Source organism: Gopherus flavomarginatus, chromosome 11, assembly GCF_025201925.1.
Source record: "Gopherus flavomarginatus isolate rGopFla2 chromosome 11, rGopFla2.mat.asm, whole genome shotgun sequence".
In the NCBI taxonomy this organism is placed as follows: Eukaryota; Metazoa; Chordata; order Testudines; family Testudinidae; genus Gopherus; species Gopherus flavomarginatus.
In genome coordinates, this window is record NC_066627.1 from 44190880 (window position 1) to 44217504 (window position 26625).

The 26625-nt window shown below is 41.3% G+C and overlaps 1 protein-coding gene across 2 annotated transcripts in view; it reads left to right on the forward strand.

Annotated features, from left to right (window-relative positions):
* The window catches only part of CDH4 (cadherin 4), a 718652-nt gene that overhangs the window by 586025 nt on the left and 106002 nt on the right, over window positions 1–26625 (forward strand). For both annotated transcript variants that reach the window (XM_050917772.1, XM_050917773.1), the window contains exon 7: window positions 9123–9295. In XM_050917772.1, the coding sequence (XP_050773729.1) occupies window positions 9123–9295 (173 nt within the window). The remainder of the gene's footprint in view (window positions 1–9122; window positions 9296–26625) is intronic.

The following is a 26625-nucleotide window of genomic DNA, read 5'->3' on the forward strand; positions in this document are numbered from 1 at the left end:
TGTGCAAATTAGGCATGCAAATACATTCATGCTTTTATGCAAATTGTGTTGGTTGCTTACAGTTTTGAATATTTTGTCCTAAATCTCTCTTATTCCACTTTTTGAGTTTACTGTGAGAAGCAGGAGGTTCCATTTATTAAACTGCCTCATAAGATGAGGCTCATCCATTTGTTACTGAAGTCTGTTTTGCCTATCTTCGGGTTTTACTTCATATAACTACTCTGTGGTGCTTTCAGTCTCACCAGGCTGCAGACTACATTTCCAAATCATACAAGAGTTAACCTCAAATCTGGCTGTACCTCCGTGTGATTTGTACTCAGTGCATTCATTAGTTTTCTTTCCCAAGATGTTTATTTTGTTCTTCAGTTCCAGATGACAACCCCCTTTCTGATTTTTTCTATCATCTCTCTAGACCCACTTGTTCTCTTTATTCACATTAGGTTGTCTCTTTGTGCCTTGTCTGAGGTTGACAATCTGATGTCTCCAGTAATTAGGGAGTGACATCCTCTGTGAATTAGGTTAATTGCTTGAAAGGTCAAAATATGCCATTGATTACAAAAAAATAATGGTAAAAGAGCATGCCAGGAGCTAGCAGCTACTCCCCAGGGAGTGGCATCTGAAAGAGAAGTGCTGCTTCTACTTTACTTTTCTGTCTATGTGATGCAGGATACAGTTTAGATTAGACATATTTGCAATTTATTACATCTGCAACAGAATTTCAAGCATCTGTCTCATCTCCATGCCTTGCACTTGTTCATTTAGTTGACACTATTTATTTATTTTGATGACACTACTGCATAAATTTGGTGGTTCTGATTCTCATTTTGCATTTGGGGTAATGAGAATGTAAAAATGGCTTTTTATCATCTATTTAATCCATTTTTTGTGCGCAGTTGAGCTTTAGTGTTAGATACTACAGCTGTTGTCTCTATGCTGGCCTCAAGTTTATATCTTTTAAATTGCCTCTTCTATCATCTTCACTGCTTCGCCATTTAGTAATGACAACTCTCCCAATTCTTCATTCATTACATTGATTATCCAGACAATACTTCATTGATTTGAAAATAGTTATTCTGGCATTTCAGTGGCTTCCAAGTCTTGCCTCTCCTTATTTGACTGAAATAGTAGGGTTTTTTTGTTTCCTTCTTCCTCTCACAGGCTACAGCTCTGCACTCGTGTCTGTTGTCCTTTCCTATGTTTAAAACTTTGAATGATCATGGTATCTGACAAAATACAAGGAGTGAAATCCTGGCCCCATTGACATCAATGACAAGACTCCTGTTCCTTCTCCCGAGAAAGTTTTGAACTCATGAGGGTCTCTAGGTCAAAATATAATGCTTAGTTTAGCCAGGGCTATTCTGATTCTGAATTGATTTTATATGTTGTTAACTCCAAGTGGAGAAAGTACCGGACTGGACTCAGGAGATCTAGGTCCTATTCCCAGCTCTTCTTCTAGGTGACTTTAGTTGCTTCCCCACTCTGTGTCTCAGTTTCCCCATCTGTAAAATGGGGATATGGTCAGTGATCTCCCTTGTAAAACTTCTTCTAAATATATCTTCTGATTAAAAAGTGCTGTATAAGAGGTATTTTGTTTCATATTCATATGTATAGGGTTGTGTAGACCGGCTGACTCACCCCTGCTGCACCTCCTGCTGGTGACTTCCGGGAATTAGCTCTTCCAACTCCGGAGCGCCCTCTGCAAGCCTGTGATCCACCTGTCCTCTGTCCCCCGTGTCCCTCCCAGGTTCCCGGTGCCCTGTTAGCTGGGGTGCTGCCCCCAAGCAGTAACCCCTTTCTCTTTGGGTCTCCCCCTCCCAGGGGAACCCCCACCCCACTATTCCCACCTCGTCTCAGTATATGGCTACTGCCAGTCATTGTCTAGCCCCTGCGCCCTGGGGCAGACTGCAGTATCAGCCTACTCATCACTGGCAAGGTTGGGTTTGGACCTGCTGCCTTGGCCTACCCCTGGGCTGCCTTCTGCAACCCCCAATACCTTTTGGCCAAATGATAGGCCGCAGCCTGGGGTTTTCCAGTCAGGAGCTCCCCAGCTCCTCTGCCTTTCCCCAGCCCTGCTCCACTCAAGTACCCTATGTTCAGCTCCCTGCAACCAGGCCCTTCTCCCTCTACAGGCAGAGGGAGCTTCCTTCTTCTGGCTTCCCTGGCCTTCTTATAAGGCTCTGTTACTCAGATTGGGGCATGGCCCCAGCTGCAGCCACTTCCCCTAATCAGCCAGAGTTTTACCTTGCCCAGCCCCAGCCCTCTGCAGGGCTTTTCCAACCCCTTCCAGGCTGGAGCGGGTGGTCCGCCCCCCTGCAGGTTGTTCTCGGGTTCTGCAATGCTTCATGAAGGACCTGAATTTTGGTGTATCAAACACAGCTGGTCACAGCCATAATGTGCACCATTTACAGGCAAGTGTAACTCTTGCACTTATTTCAGTTGTAAAGGATCCTGGTTAAAAGTGGCAAGACCCAAAATGTCCTACCACTGTATAAGCATGTTTTCTGCTTTCAGCTATTCCCTTGATGGTTTAAAAGAATATCAGCCCTCCAAAACAAGAGCTTCAGTGGACCTAAAGTGCCAATGCCAGATTCTCTGTGAGTTGTTGTGGCTCCATCGGTGCCTTTTGTTTACATTAAGAATCTGTCCCTCAGCATGGAGGCTGGATGAAAATCATGCTCTTGTCCTGCAAACTGGCAGAATTTGACAAGTTGCTTCTCAGAACAAGAGTCTTCTCCATTTCACTTTTTGCTGGAATCACAATGAAATCATCAAGAAGAGGAGAACAAAGGCAAAGTGCAATCTTCATACACAAGTTCGAGATGGACAATGGACGGATTCAGCCTGGAACTGAGATTTTTCCGATGGTTGCTGCCTTCAACACTGAAGCAATATTTAAAAGTTATTATTGTAAATGGAGGAGAAGTATTCGTGTAACTATAGCACCCAGAGAACATATTCAGGTTTGGTATCCCGGTGTGTTCAAATATAGGTCCAGATTTTGCCATCCTTATTCTCCGAGCCATATCTTATTCTGCAAGAGGTTTCCTTGGAATAAATGGTATTCCTTGAAGAGTATGTTGCTATTCAACATATGTAAGGGTTTGAGAATCTGACCCAGGAGGTAGAAGACAGCAATTATCAGGATGCTTTTAAATGAGAAATTGTCAGTTTTAGGAGAGTATTACAAATTTTGTGCCACTTTTAAAGCATGAACTTTCCATCAGTGATCCCTTTATTCTTCTGCCAAACATTGGTATGTAGAGCATTCACTACATGAGCTTTGCAATTTGTGGGGGGAAATAAGGAGGAAGGGGAGGATTCCATCCGTTCAAAGCCATTATTAACTTGGGTTAATGAAGATCTAATGTAATATGTTCATCACTACATGTCTGCAGATAATGATTCATTCCTTTTCTATGGGGAGATGATTAAATTAAGTATCTTGTAAGACAAAATTAGACTGAGAAGGTTAACCAACCTTTAATGATTCTGCAACATTTACCAGCCATTTAAAACCATAAACTGTAAGACACAGCTCAATAAAGAATTAACATTATCACTGAAAACCGCATGAAGTTTTAGCGTGTCTGTTTCTACACAAGAACAGACAGGATGGGGGTTATTTTATGTACTTATTTATTGCATTGGTATGAGGCATAAAGGACAGAGTGGAAGGCTTTTTGTTTTCTGATAAATGCCCCATTAACTCTGCATTAAGTCTAACTAATAAACATCAGTGTTGTTTTTACCCAGCTTAGAATAGAGGTAGTTATGATGCAATTGTAACACGAAAGTATTAGAGGCCATCTTTTCAAAGAGGTCTGAGTGCGACTGTTCTTAGATTTTGGTTGCACAATTGTAAATCTTAACACTGTGAAAACCCAATCTTTACTGCACAGAAATGAGGTTGCACAGATGTGGGAGAGATCAGAGGTTGAAGACAAAGGGAAAGCGAGAGCAGCAATTAGTCTGCAGTTCTTTATTGTTAACATCTGAGCCAGAAAGAATCCACCTTGCCAGTCAGATCTTAGGATGACTTTGCAGAGCTAAACATTTGGGTGCATGCATGTATTTAGGGATACAAATATAATCTTTTTTTTAATTTTATTTTTCCTTATCAAATGGGTATGTACAGTATGATCTTGAGTCACTGAGATACAAAGAACCCCACAAAGCCTGTTTTACATAGTAACTTTTCAATGCAGAACTGTACTTTAGTAATCATTTCCAAACCAAACAATCTTAGGGCTTGGGGAAGTTAATGCCAAGTCTCTAGGATGTGAATATGAAGCATAAAAGCTATTCCGGACTAACCCCCTGTGTAGAAACTCTCATTCTGCACTAAGTGGATTAATCATCTTTACCAGCCCCCGCTCCTCTGGACATAATATATTCTGTAAGGCTCTATCTTGCACTTAATGATTTCTTTATCACTTCCTCTAATCGTGTGCACATCCCACAGAAAGCCCAATCAATCTGAAGGGGACGTTTTCACATAGTGACACTCATAGGGTATGTCTAGGCAGGGGCTGGAGATGTAATTTTTAGCTCAGGAAAACATACCCATGCTTGCTCTGATCAATCAGTGTAGTCGTTGCAGCATTAGCAGTGGGACGGGATAGCTGCCCCGAGTACGTGCCCAGGGTATCAGATGGAACCATACTTGGGCAGCTAGCTTGCACCTGCTGCTTGCGCTGCCATGGCTGCATTGCTATTTTTAGCATGCTAGCTCAGTCAGAGCTAGTGTGGGTATGTCTACCTGAGCTGGAATTACCCCATCAGATCTAGCGTACGCATACCCTCTGTCTCAGGTAGGCAGGAGATAAGGGCAATGGATGCCTTCCTATTTCATATATTCAACTGTCATCTGGTTGAAATAAATTTGCATTACTTGACAAAGTAATGTCCAGAAGGCTGCATTTGTTGTAAAATGGAAGGCATGCACTCTCAGGTTCAGATTCTTGGTATCTTCTTTTTAATGGTAGATCAGCTATGCCATGTCATACGTTAACTTTGACTCAGTTGAGATATGAACTTGGCACATTAGTTTTGAAGAGCTAATGTACAGTACTCTTGTCAGCACTATCTGTGCATGATAATTCAATCAGTTGCTTGGGAGAGTTCAACAGGTGTAACAAACGATTTAATATTGACATGATTTACTAGGTGGTATATTTTATTTAATAGATATTGTACCTGAAGTGATAGGAAATGTTTCTATTTCAACAGGTAATCTACTGGTATTCATAGGTTATGTGTAAATTTTAGTACAATTATATCAAATACATCGTTCAGATGATGTGTTTCAGCATGTGATACACTACCTGGGTTTGGTCAATCTTCTGTGCTTCATCAGTTCATGTGTTCTCTTTTAATGAGGTCTGGCTTGTTCATTGTGTTCTTGCACTTGCTCTTCAGATCAGAAGTGCACTACGTTCATGCCTATACCGTGCTTTGCAGAAGTAAAGTGTTGAGTAGTCGTATTAATTATCAGAAACCCATGACAGCTTCAAATCCTGTCTTGGGTTACGAGGAAAAATGGTTTGGTCGTCTCATTCTAGCCCTGCATCTTAAAAACCACCTTGTAATTCATCATGGTTGGCAGTGGCTGACCCAGAAGTGGAACAGTCAGGCTTGCAACACTTTAGCAAGGCTGTTTGGAACAGCTTTCACAGTGTCCGTCCATGACATCAGGTGGATAAGACCTGTTGGATGATAATGGCCATTTCTTTGCATGCACAGTGGCACACGGCCAGCACTGTTAGTCTGTTATTTTCATTTCTGTTCAATTCAAACACATCACTATATGGGCTAGATTGGGCTCTCCTCACATTGGTGAATCCTTACTCATATGAATAGCCCCATTAACATCAGTAGGAATCCTCACCTGAGTAAGGGCTGCACAGTCTAGCCCTATATATGTGCCTAGATACTGCGATGAGTACTGTAGAAATAGATATATTTTATTTCAATTTAAAATATACAAACAAGTATCCCTATGCAAACTATGTAGATGAGCTGACAGTAGTTAGATTTGCAATCACAAAGATGCCCAGTACCACAGCAGCTTATGCCCATCCCACTCCACCTAGATTTATACAGAATATGTGTATGTGTGTGTGTGTTTGTGCTATTCACTTCAGCAGGCCATATTTTAACAATGTACCTTTTTTTAACTGAACACTACAGTACTCTGAGAAGGTGTCCAGCAAGAGCTGTGTCTTGGTTAAGATGGAGTAAATATGTATAATACTGATTACAGAATACACACAATAATGGTAGAATTGTCACCTGCCCTTAAGACAGTGCACCTTTGCACATGCGTCACAGCATGGAGAGCAGAGCAGATTCCATAAAGCTGTTCCCGTCCTCCAACAGAGCCAGGCAGGAATTAAGTGGGCAGGTGAAGAGAATGGGTACATTGGTTGCACCCATCCACATACCAGGCAGCAGAGCAGAGATGGCATAGAGGGGGAAATAATCCGCTACTAATGTATACCTGGTATTGGATGGTGGAATGCTATCAGCTTACTTCCTTCTTGGAGCAAAGAGGGAACCAGAGAAGGAACTGTGACTTTCTCAAAATCTACAGAACCCACCCCAGCTACTTGCCACCCTTACATGTGGCAACTTGTTATGCTACACGCTAGGCATTAATGTCAACTTCCTCAAACCCTTTTTGCTTCCTGCTAATTTGGATCTCACAATGGAAAATTATCATATTCACACATGAGAATCAGAGCAGATTGCAGCAAGAGCCACAGCTGCTTGGTTCTCGGTTCACATCATAAGAGGCATTTAACGGGTCTTGTGTGTCCTTATGAGGTGCAGGTCAAGGACAATTGATATAATCGGTTTTCTAGAACTGCAATGTATAAAATGTTATTTTATTGGTCAAAGTGCTGCATCAAGGGAAACAAGGGTGAAGGGAAAGAAAAGCCATGAGGCCCAATCCTACAAAGCCTCACCTGAGTTGTCATTCTTCTTCACAGGAGCTGTCTCAAAGAGAACAATGGAATTACTCACATGAGTAAGAATTTGCAGAGTCTGGGACTTTGTAAATTCCTGCACCTAGGCATCTCTCACTAATATGAAAGAATCTCCTTTGCTTCGTATCGGCAACGTAGTGTACCAAACAACTTTTATTTTTGAACTGTTATGTTTTCTTACACCAAAAACTAAATCATAAAATTTGTTTCTCTAGAGCCTGGTGTTTTGGATTCATGAGTGTATTACAGTGTGTATTATAACTCCAAAATAGATTTTATTTCCTCTTCCATTTTCATTAACCATAACTTTTGACATTCTGCTCAGAGATTATTATCTCTATGGAATGCATTAAGATAACATAAATTTCAAATCAAACATCTTGTGCAACATGTTTTCTATTGAAATTTCTTCTATTAGGTATTTATCTAAGGATGGATTCTTTGCTTGTATCAGTTTTCTCATCATTACTGTTTTTATAAGAGAAAAAAAGGAAATGCTACAAGAGAAAGGAGAACAAATCATAACTCATGCAAACTTATTCCAAGTCAATGTTGCTTTCCTCAGCCCAAGTTTATTGATCAGAAAAATGTTAAGGTTGTTGAATACTTTGTTTTCATTTCACAGATGAGGGCCAGGCTTATTGTAGAAAAATAGGACTTGCATGTATCACAGGAATTTGCCTTACACATTTTTTAAAAAGCTAAAATAGCAAAATTCACAGGGATCTGTAGTACCATAGAGAACAAAGGCAGCTTGGTTGTGCAAGCTGGAAAGAGTCCCGTAGGACTATGTGCACCTGCACAGGGACGTGATACTGTTGGGGAGCTTCCTGCTGGCACCCCCAAAGGTGGTAGCTATCCAAAAGTGGGGAAAAGCAGTGTGATTAACTGTGGTACACGCTCCGGTGGCTAGTATAGCTGGCTGAGTTCAGAAGGGCATGCATGCTGCCGCCATTGAAAGAATGCCCATTTAGAGTGAGCTGGAATCCCTGCTGAGACCCCTGAGCGCGCCTCCTCCAGTGTGGGCCGTGGATTGCCAGTCATAATCTGTCCCTCACTATGCATGACTCTCAAATGAGCAGCGTAATAGCGATGCCGTCCATTTTTCTACTGATTTTTGTTTGTTGCTGTGGCCAGTAAAATTGGTCCAGCCCTGCTTTCCCCTTTCTCTTGTTTGGGTACCTTATCATCAGTTACATATATTATTGCAGATCATTATTTGTAAGCAGTGTGTGCCCATCTTTTAAGTCATTCTTTCCACCCAATAATAACAAATGTTAGGCTGCGGTGCATCAGCTATTGGGGAGGTGGGGGGTCATAAGACCATGCAGCTGCAGGAGTCCATCCAATCAAGCAACATCCTTTAATCAATTATAGTGATAATTTCCCTCTTTAACAGAACACCCTGCTGCCAAACTCCAGTGATAATAAGCCTGTCATTGTGCTCCTAGCAATATCTGGAAAATAGGCTTTTTGCAAGGCAAATGAAAAAGCTGATGATTAGCAAGAAACAAACCAACGATTCAATACATTGCTGGCCACACATACCAAACCACTGATTTCCCTCCCTGCTGGGCAGCAGCTGTTTGGTTTGCTCTGCAGATAAGCCTTGTTTTTGCCCTGAAATGGTGCTGGCACTGGAGAGATGGATTCTTTTATTGCAGGATTTGGAGGCATGGGACAAGCCATGCTGTAGTGGTGCATGTTGGTGGATCCTTCTGTAGTTGCTGAGAACCCTGGAAGACCTTGTGCTGCTAAATTCTAGAAAAAGTCTCAATAGCAAGGTAACTGGGCTTATTTTTGGAAGGAGAAATCTATACCTCTGGGAGAAGGCACAGGAAGCTGCAGAGGGCAAGTGTTGCCTTAAAACATACAATCCTTTGAAAAAACTATAAGGCTGGCGTTAATAATGAAACAGGGGAAGCTTGGTTCTATATGATCATTGTCCTTCCAGCATATCCAATCCAAACAGGGATAGTATTTTCACAATATGCTTCTTGGGTAATTAGGTAGATTTCAAATGAGATGTTCTTGCCTATAACATTTCTGAATGAAGTGCAGGTTTCCAACTCACCAACAGCACATTATGGCTGACTGAAAAGGTATTGATGTTTTGTTTTCTCTTGTTTCAAGGGACCTATGTGATGACGGTGACTGCAAATGATGCTGATGATAGTACTACAGCCAATGGGATGGTGAGATACCGGATTGTGACTCAGACCCCACAGAGTCCGTCACAAAATATGTTTACCATTAATAGTGAAACAGGAGACATTGTCACAGTGGCTGCTGGACTTGACAGAGAGGTGAGTTTAAAGGAAAAAAATATAGATGTTTCTGGTTGTCACTGATTTACTGAACTGTAAAATCCAGATTCGGATTTACACCCAAATTTTCTAAAGTTTGGAGCGATTTGTATTCAGAGTGAAGCCATGAGGTTCAGATCTGGATGTGACTTGCACAAAGTCCAGAGCTGGGGATCTTCGGGTTCTGGTTTGGGCCTTTTGTCCTAATCATCAGCAGTCTATGAAACTGTGGGATAGTCTTAAAAGTTTAAAAAGCCTTATCCTTGGATAACTTAAACGAAGCCATGGAAAATAAACTGTAGAGAACAGTCCTTCACTAGCAGGGGGATGGACAAAGGTCTTTCCCATCTCTGCCTTCTACGGGACTTTACATGTTATCACTGGAAACAATTAGAGCACCATTGTGAACAGTTTCTTAAATATAATGCTAGATCCCAAACATTACTTCATTATCGGGCATTAAAAAATTCACCCACTAGTGTCAGAGAGCCAGCATGGTCCCCACTTAATCGTGATTATGTTGACAACATTAGGAAAATGTCTACTGCTGTATATTAAGGCAAGTGTGCTTTTGTTCCGAGAAGCATTCTTCTCTAAATAGATCTTCTTGCTGTCATTATAGAATATGCAAATGTTCCAAATGGAAAAAAACTATGTTAAATCATAAAAACTACACTCCACCAGCACAGATTAGCTAAAGTGAGTCTCACAAGCCCCCTCCCTCCACCTTCTTTGGAAATGCACTTCTTATTAGATAAAGTCAGGGTGAATCTAAAGGTAGGCTTTCCAACCTCTCACATTAAAAATGATCAGATTAGCATGAATGCTAGGATTTTCTGTCCCCAGAATCAGTCACTAAGTGGAACAGAAAAGGAAGTGGAATTTCTTGCCCCTAAATTAAAACCAACTGGGTTAGCCTGGGCAGTAGAGATTTCTGTCCTCAAAATCCATTTTAGCTGATGGTGGAGGAAGAATTTATGCCATGTCTTTTTCTCCATCATCCTGTGATTGGTTGGGTTACCACCTTTCAAATGTCAAACACGGCAGTCTTATTTTCTAAACTATATAAAAGTGATTGGTAGTGCTAGTTGTTTACTGTACTGTGATATCCCACTGATAATATGATGAACACTCTAAAAAAACACAACAGGATCCATACCCTGCTATAGTTAAATTTACCAAGGTATTCATGGTTTTCTCCATTTTAAATCTAGGTGGCAGTACCACAGTGGTAAATATTGCAGTGCAAGTCCAGTGTACCATGTTTTTAATGGATGCCTTCCAAAAATGAGTTCAATTATCATCTTTTTCCTCCCTTAACTATGCAACCCATTTCTCTGTCTGGATAGAGACTAAGCTGGTAAGAGATCCATTCAAAGGACTGGTGAACTGATTGGTTATCTGAGATGCCAAAATTGTAGGCATGGGAGGATGCTGAAATTTTCCATCACTGTTTCTCCATTTCATTCAGTCACTACAAACTGCGTTCAATGTGTGTCAAGGCATCTAGGTTCCAATGCACTCTGTTGAGAGTTGGCTACTGAACGCTTTACTGCCAGTGTTTCAGTCAAATACCTCAGGCTGCCTTTTGCTTCAAGGCTACACTGAGGCTTCAGGGTTCCATGCCGCTTCCATGCATTTCAGTTAGCCTGGGAGCGGAAATCCTAAACGGAGCCTCAGAGCAAGGGAAGGTGGCCACTGGTGAACAGGCAGAACTGGATAGAAACATTGACAGCAGCAGGCACAAGGGGGCCCCTGTGGCAGTCAGAAAGATTTGGAATAGAAACAGGGGGTGCTGGATGGAGCTGGCATAGAACTGGGGCTCCCCCAAGGCGCAGCCTCAGCTAGTGCTGACCCTGAGGGAGAAGGCTCAATGAAACTGCTGTCTGTGGAGCTGGTCAGATGAAAGAAGAACTTTCAAGAGACTGGATGTGAAGACAGGAAACAGAGCCGAGGAAAAAATACAGCACTGTCGTTTGCCTCTTCCACAGTCTGATCTAGGCGACTTTGCAAACATGACAGCAGGCATTTCCACGCTCCTTCTATTTACACAATCAGAAACTTAACTGAATCATGAGCAGATAGCTTATCCCAGGCAATGCAGGAGCCTGTTGCAGATTTGTGGTAGAAGAGAAGTTATAGGCAGCATAGGAATCACAAGTAGCCCTCCTAGGAATGACAGGACAGCAACCAGGTACCCAAAGCTGGATCCTAAATCCTAAGGAGGAAATCCTGTGGAAATCAGTGGCAAAACTCCAGTTGTCCTACTGACTTTTAGGTCTTAGAGGTTCTAGTTTTTTTAGTAATTTCAGTGGCTTAGGGCCAGGGGTGCAAGGCAAAGGAAGAGCAAATCAACTTAAAAACTCACTGGCCAAAACAATCAAAAAAACAAAGGCAGAATCTTTGCTTCCCACTCCCTACCTTTATCAGCTAGCACAGGGATGGGAAAACTTTTTGGCCCAAGGGCCACATTGGGGTTGCAAAACTGTATGGAGGGCTGGGTAGGGAAGGCTGTGCCTCCCCAAACAGCCTGGTGCCCATGTCCTTTCCTCCTCCTCCCACTTTCTGCCCCCCTCAGAATCTCCAACCCATCCAACACCCACTGCTCTGTAAATGTAACTGTCTGAGCCTTTGTATAGATGAGAATCAGGCTCATATTCGAGGTCTAACACCACCTTGCATTGGATAAAATAGTTAAACATGAGTGGTAAAGGTGAGATGGAGAAGGCATTTTAGCTCATCTGGTTCAGCATTTCTGTTGCCTGAATGTTCCCTACATTATATTTTTAGTGCTCTCTCAGAGCCTTCATTTAAATATTAATATTGATAAATACTGGCTTCTTGGTAATATGTAGATAAATAGATTACATTTGTTAGTCGCCAATAAATGATCAGCTTTGCAACTCAGTTTGTGTCGTGTGGAGTCTTTCATCTGACTATCAAGATGGAAGACCTGCAAGAAATCCATTTTGAGGCACATTCTGGTAATTTAAAGCCACGTATAAACTCTGATTTCTCACAAACTGAGGAGGAAATTAAAAACTCGGCCTCTAAATGTGCCTGACATTGAAGATAGCAAAATGAAAAGCAAAGGTATTAAAATATTGATGGCTTTAAAGTTATCTTACCTGGTTCCCATTAATCTGGATGTAAATATGGTTACAAAGCTCTGTGTCCATTCATTCATTATGACTGTGCTTAATTGAATGGATCCCCAAGGAAGATAAAGAAAATTGGACTGCACTTCATAAAAATTATTAGAGGACAGTTTAGCAACAGTCTGATTTAAACTCCTGCCTGCAAAAGGGTAAGAAATGCCAAAGGTGGAAGAAAAGAGCATCTATCCCATTGAACTAATAGGAGAGAATGATGGGGTTTTAGAATGTGAAGAACCAAAGATTCAAAGGTACATTGAAACATCGAGGCTAACATCGGCAAATTAAAATCAAACACTTGCTCTAAAATAGGCAAAAGTGAAACAGATGTAAATGGCTGTTGGAGAACATATTAAGATAAGAGAAAATCAGGCAGTGACTAGAGCATGGAATATTTGGATTTGCAAGAAAGGCCATAAAAATGGACATGGGATGGACAGGATATAACTAGACTGTAGGGGAAAAGCCATGCTCTTTTATTTGGTTTATATCAAGCTGCTGCAAAAGCTGCTAGCCAATTGCTAATCATTTTATCTGCTTAATTTAGCAGTATGTCCAGATTCCAGTCCTCGTTCTCTCTTTCCTGCACCACCCAGGAGATAAATGGGCCAAGTGCATCGCATGGGAGTGTGCCACAAACCCGCATCTCTTTCCTATTCTAACAAGTAGCATTTCTCCCTGCACCCATGGGCTAGTGACCAGGACCACCAAGTGTTTATTCCACACACTCACCAAAGCTCAGAATTGTCCCACCAGCCAGGAATCAAACCCAGACTGTCGCTCTGAAGGCTGGTGTGCCAACTACTGAGCTCTTGATGCAGTAATTCAACTCCACCAGCTACACTGATTTATCTTCTGGCAGAATATCTATCTCAGCAGCACAGTAACCTTCATCAGGTCTACAGCATAGGCAATAGCATCCTCTGAAGAGCTCCCGCTACATATTTTATGAATGAGGTCTTTGAGCATGTAAAAAAAAGATACCAAAAAGAGAAAAGGAACTGGCTGATTCCACACACGGCTGGCAGGCCAATAATTGTCGAGACATCTCAAATGTCACCCAGGCTTATTTGAGATAATAAGTATTTCAGCTCTGCCATGATTGTAGTGAAATGGTGCTAACTTTTTGAGATCTCCTTTTGGAAGTGGTCTTTTTCCAGTGCATTCTTCTCATCTTAAAAATAAGTAAAGAAGAGAGTTAAGCTGCTTCTTCAGATTTTTCTGCATGCTTATAATTCTTTTTAAAATGATTGGAGCAGTGCTGCTGCAAATGCTTTTAAAAATACATGACAACCAGTTCTGTGATTACCACCCTTGGCTTACTGAAAATGTGATGTTGCTAGTCTCTTTCTCAACAAAGTGAAAGATAAAAGGGAGTGCCTGCCAGCAGCTGAGCTTGTGGCTTATTTTATTTATGAATGAAACAGCAGGATTTTTGGGGGTGTGAGAGTAAAGGTTCTTCTCCCTGGCTGGAAAATGTCTGACCTCTTCCCCAGTATGTCTTTGTTGAAACTAGAATTTTTGGGGAGAACAGAATTTTGGAAGGGTGCATTTAAAAAACAATGTCCTTGCTTTGTGTAATTCAGCTAGGCCAGTGCCAGGGTTCATTTGTGCCCTGCATGGTAACTATTCTGAGTATGTAGGTGAATGAGAATAGTTGTCTTCTGGTAGGTTAGGGGTTTGTTATAGAAGTGGATGGGTAGGGTTCTGTGGCCTGCTTTGTGCAGGAGGTCAGACTAGATGATCATATTGGTCTCCTCTGACCCTAAAGTCTATGAGTCTATGAGTCTAACTGCAGGAGCCGTATTGTTAGAAACCCATTGGTAACTTTCTTGGAGAATTATTGGGCTGGATGCTCATGTGCACTAGAGTTTTGCTCAGTGCCTGTAAGGAGAACGAGGAGGGAGAAAGGACATGATATCTCCAGTCCTGGGGACAGCTGGGGGCTGATTCAGCCTCTGTGGCAAGTTAGAGCAGCCACAGAGCTGCTCTAATTTACCCCCTCTGAAATGGTGCCCTAGGCACCATTCCACTGGCCTAAGCTTGCTGAAATGCAGTGCATTCCAGCCATGCCCCTTTTCTCTCCTGGCCAGCCCTTTACACTAGGCACAGGATGTAGATAACCTAGACTGGCTTCACTGGCTTTACGACACCAGGGAATCCACTGTGACAGGACAATCCAGAGCAGAGCCTTATTGGCAGCTTTAATTCCCCTTTATGCTACTGAAGCAGCACAAAAGGGATTTAGCCTGCAGTTAGGATCTGTTTTTTATTTCTCGCCCTGCTTATCAGTGTGCTGCTATCCAAGCCTATGCCTCCTTCTCTGAATAAGACTATAATAACATCTGCTGCAACATGATACTGAAGGATCTTGACATGATACAAGGTATACCTCGGCAAATCTATGCAGATCAGATGGGTAAGGGTGTATAGAGAGGGGTGGACAATGAAAGAGAGGAAAATAACATCTAATTTGCTTGTCTGTGTTATAAAAATTTGTTTCATATTTTCCTCACCAAAATTAGCCCTCTCAAAGGAGCAGCAATGGCTGACCTAAATTTGGTAAGGGCTTGTCATTCTATAACAAGCACCTTTAAAGATGAGCTGTATTTTCCATGTACTATCTGAGTCCTTTGCCTTAAATAAAGAGATATTGCTGTTGAATAATTCCTTTTTTATTTCTCTCCATTGTTTTCTTTTCAACGAAACCTAAAACAACTAGGCTGTGTCTGATTTTCATGGGCCTAAAGGACGTTACAGGTCTGTCGCATCTTACATGCATTTAACATGCGCGATTTCAGCTTTACGTGGTCAGCAAAAACAAAAACAAAAAAAAGAGAAAAATAACAATTTTAATACTGTACCTGAGGTGCAGGCAATTCCGCCTGCCATTACACTCAATGTAATTTTGACTATACGTGATTTTCGCTTTATGCACTGACTGCGGAATGTAACCCCAGCGTAAGATGTGACAGACCTGTATTCAAAAATGGAGCCCTGAGGTCAGGACATTAAAAACACATGCAGAAAAATACTCCTGCAGTTGCATGCACAAGGGTGGAGATTTGCAAATATGTTGCTTGGTGTACTCTTGCACATGCACATGTATTTCTGTGTGTTTCGATCTTGAGTCTCTGTATTTGAACATGTGGCCTTAAGGTTTCCAGGATGCTTTATCTCCGAGTGCTGTGACTAAACACTGGAACAAATTATCAAGGGAAGAAATGGATGCTTCATCTCAGATCAAGACTGGATGCCTCTCTGGAAGACATGCATCTGAAGAAGTGGGTATTCACCCATGAAAGCTCATGCTCCAAAACGTCTGTTAGTCTATAAGGTGCCACAGGATTCTTTGCTGCTTTTACAGATCCAGACTAACACGGCTACCCCTCTGATACTCTGGAAGAAGAGCTCACAAGTGATTGCACTCAAAACAGGGGTAAAGAGGTGAAATTCTATGGCCAGTGTTAAGAGATTAGACTGAATGACCTAATGATCCCATCTGGCCTTAAAATCTGTGAACCTATGAAAGAAGAAAAGTTAAAATAGAAGTTCTCCCCTAATGCAGTCATGTGGTGAGCTGTGTGCCAATTGTCTGCCATGCTCCATCCGAGAGATTTTTATGAAGCACGGAGAAGCCCTGTGTGATGAAAGCCACTCTATAATTGTCATTTATCACCAAATACTCTGGATACATTTTAATTCTGCAGGTCCATGTAACAAAAATGTAAATACTGAGGCTTTATATGTTAATATGTCTGAATATCATTACTTAAAAGATCAAACAGATTAAAATATTCATTTATGAAATTATCCCACTTCCATAGCAGCAGCATCTGTCAAAGGAAGAGCTGATTAGCTGTAAACTGAATTTAGCCAGTAAATGTATAGTTGATTCGAGCTTATATTTCTACATTGTATGCAGGGCTGATTTGAACTTTTTCCGCAAGTCCAACACGCATTTCATTTTCTCATTAGGGATCAGAATGACCTTCAGTCAGCAAATTATTGTGAGGAGTGCTACTACTCTTCAGTGAAGAGGGGTCGGTTTATTAACCCCATTTAGTGTCTGTGGAAACACAGTGTACACTCAGTGTAGAGCCACTCGTAGTAATCTGTAGATGTCAGGTGTTAGGAACCCATTCCATGTACTCTGCATTCAGCATTGCTCCACAGAACCAAACCCTCTGAAGTTGGAATTCCAATATTTGGAAGATGTATAAGGAGGCTCCGGTCTGAATGCCATTTGCCCCTATTAACAAGGGGGTATGTCACTGAAGTTTGCAGTCCTGGGTTCACAGTGCCCAGAAGTGTAATTTTCCACCATCTGTGTTTGCCCAAGCTGTACAACTCTTTTTTTCTGATGTAGCCCTTTCCAGTCATCCTAGTGCTCTCTGAACTAGATCACGGCAAGGCACTCTATGTGAGATCATCCTTGAAGATGATTTAGAAGCTTCAGCAAGGGTAGCAGACTCCTGCCAGCTTACTTAGCAATATTAGCTATAAAGATTATGTTTTACCTTTCCTTCAAATCCTGTCCCGGTTTTCTGTTTGCCTCTGGTGAAGTTCAAGGTGAGGATTTTGATAGCAGAGTGGTTTGGGTTCTGACTACCTTAGGGAGAGACTGCATCTTTCCTATGAACCATCATGGAAGATGCTGAGACACTTCTGTAAGTCTTCCCTATATTTTAAATCTAGAGGGCTAGATTTGGGGCATACCAATCCTCAGATCTGGATTTAGCTCTCCCTGTTGGTCCAGAAAACCCTGTGTTGGTTGAAATTAAAGAAACCACATTTATTATCTATTTATTTAGACTTTTGCCTGATGAGGGAGATGATGTGCTGAGATGGTGTTGGAGGGGACAGTTTAGTTGACATTGGTCAATATATTATCTTCTTTGTTGTATTTCTAATGGACACATTTTATACTTTATTAAATAAGACAAATTTAAAATGGCCCTTTAAAGACCAGGTGAGGGAGCAAGATGGAGGATAAGTGACTGTCCACTCACCAAGCCAGCCACTGGATGAATCAAGTAAAGATGAGGAAAGTAAGGTAACAGAAACATCATTCTAAAGTGTCTGACAAGATGTATGTCTGGTCTGGAAATATTCGAATAAATGGTAGGGTTAGGAGTGCTGGCTATGACTCATAGAGTTAAAGGTAGCCCTAGAAAACCCCTGTCTGTCACTTACCATGGTGAAGTTTCACAGGTACTGCAATGATAGCTGTCGTATCAGTGACTTAAAGAGAGACTGGAGGAGCTTTCAGCCATGGAAGTAGTCAGAAAGAGAGAGAGAACTGGAGCACGAGCACAAGTGTCCCCAGAAAAGAGATTTGAAGATCATAGGAGAAGCAGATCATTCAACTGAAGCAGAATGAAAGGATAGAGAAAAGGAGATTTAAAAGCTGTGTCAGCCCTATGAACAGAGAGAGAAAGGATCCACAGAAATTAGTTAGGCTCCTTCTTCAAAAAAGAAATGTTCCCAGGACTTCTCCTGACTTCGCTTTCTGCCTAGAAGAGAGCAGGGCTGGCACTTCCATTTAGGGGACGTAGGCGGCTGCCTAGGGCACCAGGATTTGGGGGGGGCGGCATTTTGCAGCCCTCTGTGGCAATTTGGCGGTGGGGGGTCCTTCCGCGCTCCATGTCTTCGGCGGCAATTAGGTGGTGAGGGGTCCTTCCACGCTCCGGGTCTTCGGCGGCAATTCTGTGGCGGGTCCTTCACTTGCTCCGGAACCCACTGCTGAAGTGCCCCAAAGACTGGGAGCAGGGAAGGACCCCCCTGCCACCGCATTGCCACTGACCAGGAGCACGGAAGGACCCCTGCCTAGGGCATCAAAAACCCTGGCGCCGCTCCTGTAAGAGAGGCCACACCAGCGCATTCAATTCTAATATCAATAGTTATCATTTCACAAGCCTCTTGCAATCAAGTGAAGGAAGAAGGTGAGCTGGACACAAACCTAATGGGCTAAAGAACAGTTCGTCATATAAACTACAAAGCCCTGGTGGAAGTGTGAATTTCAGGCAAATAGCTCACCACAGCCCTACTTCCATTCGCTAAGTATACTACCTGTGTTTAAATGCACATGCTGCTAATATCACTACAGGTTTTAGGAAGTAAATAATACTGACAAACACATATAAACACTAATAAAGACTAAGTAAAACAGAACAAAGCACACACATTCAATCACCTACTCTGGACACACTGAGAGAGGAAATCACTTAGATGCCAGCCTGTATCTTTGGGAGCAGTTCTGCATTAATAGGTCCATGTGACATTTTAATCCTTGACTTCCTGTGGTCATGCTGATGAAAAGGAGATGCGGGGCTGCACACTTTGGACATGCTGAATCAACAGTACATCAACCATTCTGTTTAGCTAGAAGAGCTGCTGTTAGGTTTATGGGACCCACGCTGGGTGAACCATAATCTGGTGGTTTCCATAGGATTATCACATACATTCTTGCTATTTCAATCATACGCTCTGCCTGCAACTTGCTGAAGTGGCACAACATTGGTACAACACTCACCAGCCAGACAGTAAATAAGAAGTGTCTATGCAAAATCTCCAGCTCACAGTGCATTTTGTGTTCTGCTGTAACTCTTTTTTTTTTCCATCTTGAACTTTTCTTTAATAATTCCTTGCCACATTCAGTCTATCTAGCTAGGTATTTATACACTCGATGTGCTACCTGAGCACTTTACATGTGTCAAGGTGAACACACAGTGTTCTCAGGGTCTCTTTCCATTCTGCAGTCAGTGGGAATTCTCCTTGTTGTTTAGGTGTGGAGGCAGGGTAGAACTGGCAATTCTGTTGAAGGATAGCTAGGTCAAAGAAGTGCATGCCGATCGCTTTGAGAAGTTAGTTGTGAACCAGTTGCCAAGAAAGTTCTGTCTCCTCCAATCAGGCGTTTCACTCTTGAGGGCGTTCCAGTGACATGCAGCTGCCATGAGAGCGAATGGGTAATCTGCCTTCTGGTCACACTGCTTTCCTTAAAATAGAGATTGTCCCATGCCATCGACTGCCTTACCCTTGGTCTGCTTTTCCCCCATGTCTCTCTACATCAATGATGGCTTAATTAAGAGTAAAAAGCAGAGGTAATGCTGTTGCTCACATGGTGATGGTGAGTTTGATTGTTCTATAGAAAAGTTTTCAGCTCAGGTTTTTGGGTCATTGTAAGTCATTTCTGATGATGAGCAGAGGAGTATGGTGACATCTGAAAATGGACAGAAACAGCTGGCATTTAAAGGTATCTTGAGAGCCAGCTTACATCCACCCTGAGTAATCTCCATCAAGGATGATTTCTTAGTACTTGGCTCAAATTGAGGGAATTTTCTTCCCAATCACATAGTGAGTCTAAATCTAGTTGCTGGCTAACAGTTGTTTTCCCACTTTTTTCACTCCTTTCTCTTTGAGCTTAACTCTCTTCCACTGCACCTGGTCTCATTTAGGTCTTGCTGGCATTAAGATATTGCATCCTTTGGCTCTGTGCATGCTCTTGCATGTTAAACTGTAATGATGTCTTGAGTCATTAATTTTTTGTGAAAACTCATATTCAGGCACCCAACTATTTCTTTTGCCAGACAAAAAGTACTTTGACCTACTGAGTCAAAATATACTTTTGAGTCTAATTGGATTCCAATTAGCAAGTTCTGAATGAGAACTGAATAGATAGTCTCGGATAGCTCTAAGTTCCGGTGCAAGTCCGGTTGCACTTGTTTCAGGTTGCTCATGAAATCCCAGCATCAGCTAAAGTGGGTTGTTTCATGTCTTATTCAGTAGTAAGATCCCAGCAGACTATGGGGCGGGGAGAGTTAAGTATCAGAGTGGGAAGCATACCACGTCCTTATCATAATCTCTGTGATTCAGACCTGCATTTCTTTTTCCATTTGAACTTGTCTTACAGTGGAGAATAGTGTATCATTTGAGTTTTAGTCAGAAGAGTCCCTACTCAGCTCAGACAGATTTAAAGTTTTTCCTCTGGTACATCACATAGTTTCTGACAGACCCTTCCCCTCTCAGAAGGGATTATTGTATAAATCTGCACCAGGTCAAGTGAAATAATTAAACACAAGCTGGCTCTGCTAATTAACTTATCCACAAACCATTGTCTGTTATTAACATTTTAAAGAGGAACTAAGTTAACTCTTTACTTTCTAGAGCTATGTACATTCATTTTCAATAGTAAATCTCTTTAAAATGTAGCCCACAGCTATATTTAAGGATACAGAGTTCCAATATTTAAAACGTACCCTTTGGCTACCTGGTTTATAGAGGTCTTATCATTGCAACTCTGTGTGGCACAGGAATAAATTTACAGTCCATGTCAGCATTTAGCAGACATTTTTCTCAGCCTAATGCAGGGGAAAGGCAGCTTAAGCACAGAGAAGAGCAATTGCAACTCCACAATGTCTGGGGAGTTTGACCTTCCAAATGGAATTTTTTTATCCTATTTACAAAAATGAAAAATACAGTTGTCGAGGACATGATGGTTGTGAATTGATTCTGCCACTCTTTACTCACACTGGGTAGTACCTTACTCCTCAAGTAGTGCCACTGATTTTGAAGAATAACATACTGTACAACATGGGAAAGAGTGGCAGAATCTGGCCCTTTGAAGGAGGGAAAGAACTATTCACACTGGACAATTGTAGGCACTATTAGCATATAAATAATTAACACTAATATTTAACATTAGGCACCAGGGATTGAAAATTTTGTCCATAGATGATAGGTTTTAAATGGGTAATCTATTCTAGTCTTTTGCTGTAAGCATGAAGGTGCTTATACTTCTTTTTCCATAAACACATGTAATCTTTCCTTAGAGATCTAGGAATTCGAGTAATTTTAGTGGCAATTAGGCAGTCTGTTCTGTTGTCCATTTGACCTTACAGTCAATTTTTCCCCTAATATCTAAGCTAAATCTGTTCTTTTCCATTATCATCCTATTACTTCTGTTTTTAAAACCAATGTTCAGTGTGAAGGTAATGAAAGAAATCATGGGTATGTATGCCATGTGCATATATATCACTTGGCACACAGAGTTGGTATTTCAAATTGGTCATTTATTCACACAGGATAACATTTTATATTTCCACTGCCACATCTGTAGTTTTCAGTTCAAATAACCATATGACGCAGGTGCTGACCCTAAATCTAACTGCCAAATTCCAGTGGCAGAATGGATGGTTGAAATTCTGTGACAAGTGCTCTCTTCTGGCCTTAAATTCTGTGGACCTATGGAAAAAAATCAACCAGGCTAATCTGTTTCTGGATTGCAATTTCGCATGTATACAAATATGGAATGCCTGTCCATTAGAAAGAACAGTAAACAATTTTAAATGTTTAAATAAGAGGAGAGGAGCCAATTCCTCAGCTGTTGTAATTCAGCAGATCTGATTTACACCAACTGATGATCTGGCACAGAGTCTGTAAATTAATAGTTTGTAAGTCTTGTGTCATAGCTAATAGCTGGTAAATTTCTGCCTTTCAAAAGAGAAGATCTAGTATTGCATAAGAAAACATGTACCAAAGACAAACTCTTATTTGAAAAGCATCATCTTCCTTTCTACCATAAGTGATCTTTATAAGGATAAAGCGAACATTGGGACATGCTTCTTATGTTGCATTGTGTGCAGTCCACACCACCCAGAGAATGATTACTTTGCATTGCAGTGGTATTGGTGTAGCTGTAGTGATCTGTTATGTTTGAAGTATCTGTATTTATTTGTTTAACTCCCATGGGAGCTTAATGCCAAGGTGAAATAGTAGTTAGAAGAGCCCTCTACACAATACTCGTTCTCCGAGTGGTTTGTTTTGGAGATATGTATTTTTCTAATTCTTTTAGCCACTAACTCCTAGCCTTAGAAATGCTTTGATCTTGGCTGACTCCATCTTTTTTGTAGCCACTGCATTGCTGAGTAGCATGATGGGATTTGGAAATGTATTATTAGATTTGTAATTCATGCCTTTTTCCCCCGTTGATCTTTGACAGCAGAAGACGTGATGTTTAGTAAAAAGATAAAGCATGGTATTTACCTTGTAAACCAGCAGGTGGACGTGGTTTGATTGACCACATATTAGAGACTGAAGAGAAAATAGGAGAGGGATTTCCAGTGGTCAACAATAGAAAACGTACATGTCTCCGGACTGTCTGTACATTTTACATGGTAACTAAAGAGGCAGCTTCCATCAGCATATACTGCACAGGAATTAATGATTTCACAATCCAGGGGAAGACAACAACTTAACATCGGCTGCTTTTGTTGATTGTCGTGATGCCCTCTTAGCTGCTTTATATGTGGTTTCTGCTGCTGCTATCAGTGGATCCGCTTCACATATGATATTTAGATGAGCACTAAATTATTCACATGCCAAACTGAAGAAAGCTATTCCATTGTCCATAGTAAGAAACTACTGATATCACTTAAATGACCACTGCCTTTAGTATTAGCATCTAGAAGGAACTCTCATGGATTTGGAGATGATTTCCAGCATAACACTGCTGACCTCGGATCAGGACATATTTATAGAGGAACCCAGTATGAAAGTTGTCAGGGTTCCTTCCCCACTCTGAACTCTAGGGTACACATTTGGGGACCCACATGAAAGCCCCCTAAGCTTATTTCTACCAGCTTAGGTTAAAACCTGGTACTCTGCCACCACCAAGTGATTTAATGAGAAACAGGGAAAGGACCACTTGGAGTTCCTCTTCCCCCAAAATATGCCCCCAAGGACTTACACCCCCTTTCCTGGGGAGGCTTGAGAGTAATATCCTAACCAATTGGTTACAAAGTGATCAAAGACTCAAACCCCTGGATCTTTGGACAGTGGAAAAATCAGTCAGATTCTTAAAAGAAGAGTTTTATTAAAAAGAAAAGGCAAAAATCGTCTATGTAAAATCAGGATGGAAAATAACTTTACAGGGTAATCAGATTCAAAGAGCCCAGAGGAACCCCCTCTAGCCTTAGTTTCAAAGTTACAACAAAACTGAGATATCTATCTCCCTCTAGCAAAGGAACATTCACAAGTTGAGAAAAACAAAGATAAAACTAACACGCCTTGCCTGGCTGTTACTTACAAGTTTGAAATATGAGAGACTTGTTCAGAAAGATTTGGAGAGCCTGGATTGATGTCTGGTCTCTCTTAGTCCCAAGAGCGAACAAACTCTAAACAAAGAGCACAAAGAAAAGCCTCCCCGTCCTCCCGCTACCCAAGATTTGAAAGTATCTTGTCCTCTTATTGGTTCTTTGGGTTAGGTGTCAGCCAGGTTATCTGAGCTTCTTAACCCTTTACAGGTAAAAGGATTTTGGTGCTTCTGGCCAGGAGGGATTTTATAGTATTGCATACAGGAGGGTTGTTATCCTTCCCTTTATAGTTATGACAAAAATGTTACTTGTAATTTTTGATAATAAATGAGCTTGAATCAGCTTCAACCTATTCACCCAAGGACATAAGAAATGATGTATATCCTTCTGTGAACTGATTCAACTAGATTATTTGGGTGAAATCCTGGCCCACTGAAATCAATGTCAAAACTCCCATTGATTTGAATGAGACCAAGATTTCACACTTTGTGTCTAATCTTCCCCCTTTTCCATGTTCTCAGCCCCCGCCCCCTTACATTTACAGATTAATCAGTTAATGTGTGTACAGCCTGTAACCAGCTGGGTTTCCCACCCTGGCCTGAACCTTGACTATTTCTGGGTTTTTCTCTAGAATGCCCCTCTGCCTTAAAGAGCTGCTCAAATTCTTTCATATCTGGCTGGAACCAGTAGGGCCATCTTGATCTGACCTCAGAAAGAATCAGCAAATGTGATGGCAGCTCTATGAAGATTTCAACCATCTGACATCAAAAAGTCCTACATTTCTTTAGAATATGCCATTGAACAGCCCATTGAAATGTACTGGGCTACAAGTGAGTCAGATATTATTATTACATACCTTTGTATCCTGATAGTTTGACAGGAAGACTGAAATCTTGATCCTACAGCCTCACCATCTTTCATTGTCCCATAAAGATGTGCTAAACAGGGAACTATCCCAGCCTGAGAGGGATTGAGGTTCCTTGCACTCTTTCTCCCATTTCTGGGCAAGGCACAGTCTGGACATTAATATATAATTGATTGTCTGCATGGTCACATCAGGCCATTTCATGTCTAAGCAGCCTTAGTCCAGTGTGTGGAATGTCTTGAATCATTGCATAAACACAGATTTTTCCCTACCAGATATGTACAGTGTATGTTTACTCTGAATATAGGCTAGGGTTCTCAGAGGAGATTAAGGGAATTAGGTACCCAACATGTAGTGAATTTCAGCTGGAGTTGGACATCCTTGTGCATCTTTGAAAATCCCATCCTTAATACTTTGTGCTTCCAGGTATTATGTTGATGGGTACCTTAAAAGCACATCCGGTATACAAAACAAATGGTACATTTTAGCTTGAGACATGTGAATGTAAGCAGAAAAGTCAGAGGAGGTGATTACATTTCATTTAACATTCTTCACCCCCTTCCAGTGCAGTGAACTAATGTGTAGAGTATGCTGGCTTTACTGTACATGCATTTTGCTCACGGACTCTCCAGCAGCAGACTGGCTTGCTGCTTATTTTGAAAGCAAGATTATTTCTATTCAAGGGGAGTGCTGTGTCATGATCAGTGGTGATAATATTGAAAGCCTGCTGTTAGTACATTATCATCTAACAGGATGCAATTACCTGATAAACTGTGACACTCTCTATAGCTGGGCACTGGTTATATTCCACTGGGAGTCCAGTTCACAAAGTATAATCCACTGTTCAAAAGTTCCTTAAGTACCACTGAAATATGCTCTAGTGGTTCCCTGGGTTTTATAAATAAAAAAAATAAAGCAAGAGATTCAAGGCGCAGGCACTTGTCTCTGTGACTTCTCTCTTCTCTGTTCCAAACCAAAATAAAACATGAAAGAACAATCTGAAGGACCTTGTGGCATTTATAGAAGGAATAATCACAGAGGCAGTTATCAAAATCAGATATCCTGTTTTGTACTTTGTTTCATTATAAATAAGAATGAAATTTGTTCTGGGGTGGAAATTGGGTTTTAAGCGCACTTTGCAACATGTTGTGAGTGAAGCATAATGGATTAATGAATAAATACTGCATGTCTCTGCCATTAACTGATTTTTGTTTAGCTGCAGAAAGGCCTTCTCATATTTCTCCTCTTCTTATCCGCAATGGATAAATACTAGAGAGACTGACCATTTATTCCTACCCTTTGTTTCCTATCTTTTAACCAGTTGCCAATCCATGAGAGAACTTTCCCTCTTAGCCCATGACTGCTTATTTTGCTTAAGAGCCTTTGGTGAGAGACCTTGTCAAAAGCTTTCTGAAAATCTAAGTACACTATATCAACTGGCTCTCCTTTGTCCGCCTGCTTGTTGACCCCCTAAAAGAATTCTAGTAGATTGATGAGGCATGATTTCTCTTTACAAAAACCATGTGGACTATTTCCCAACAAATTATGTTCATCTATGCTTCTGACAATTTTGTTCTTTACGATAGTTTCATCCAATTTGCCCAGTACTGAAATGAGGCTTACTGGCCTATAGTTGCCAGGGTCACATCTGGAGCCTTTTTTAAAAATTGGCATCACATTAGCTATCCTCCAGTCATTTGGTACAGAGGCTGATTTAAATGATAAATTACATACTGCAATTAGTAGTTTTGCGATTTCATATTTGAGGTCCTTCAGAACTCTTGGTGAATACCATCTGGTCCTGGTGCCTTATTACTATTTAATTTATCAGTTTGTTCCAAAACCTCCTCTATTGACAGAAGCCAGTTTGGGACAGGTCCTCAGATTTATCCCCCAAACGTAATGGCTCCTATGTGGGAATCTCCCTCACATCCTCTTCAAATAATTCATTTAGCTTTTCCACAACAGCCTTGTCTTCTTTGAGTGCTCTGTTAATACCTTCATCATCCAGGGGCCCCACTGATTATTTGGCAGGCTTCCTGCTTCTGATGTACTTAAAAAATTTTTGCAGAGTGATCTCCACTGGCCTATGGTGATAGTCCTAGCTGCCAGGCAGCCTATTGACTGTAGAGAAATGAGGGAAGAGACAATATCTGCCACTCACCTTCCTGACTATAGAGGAAAATAGAAACACTGTGGAAATGACAGGGAGTAGGA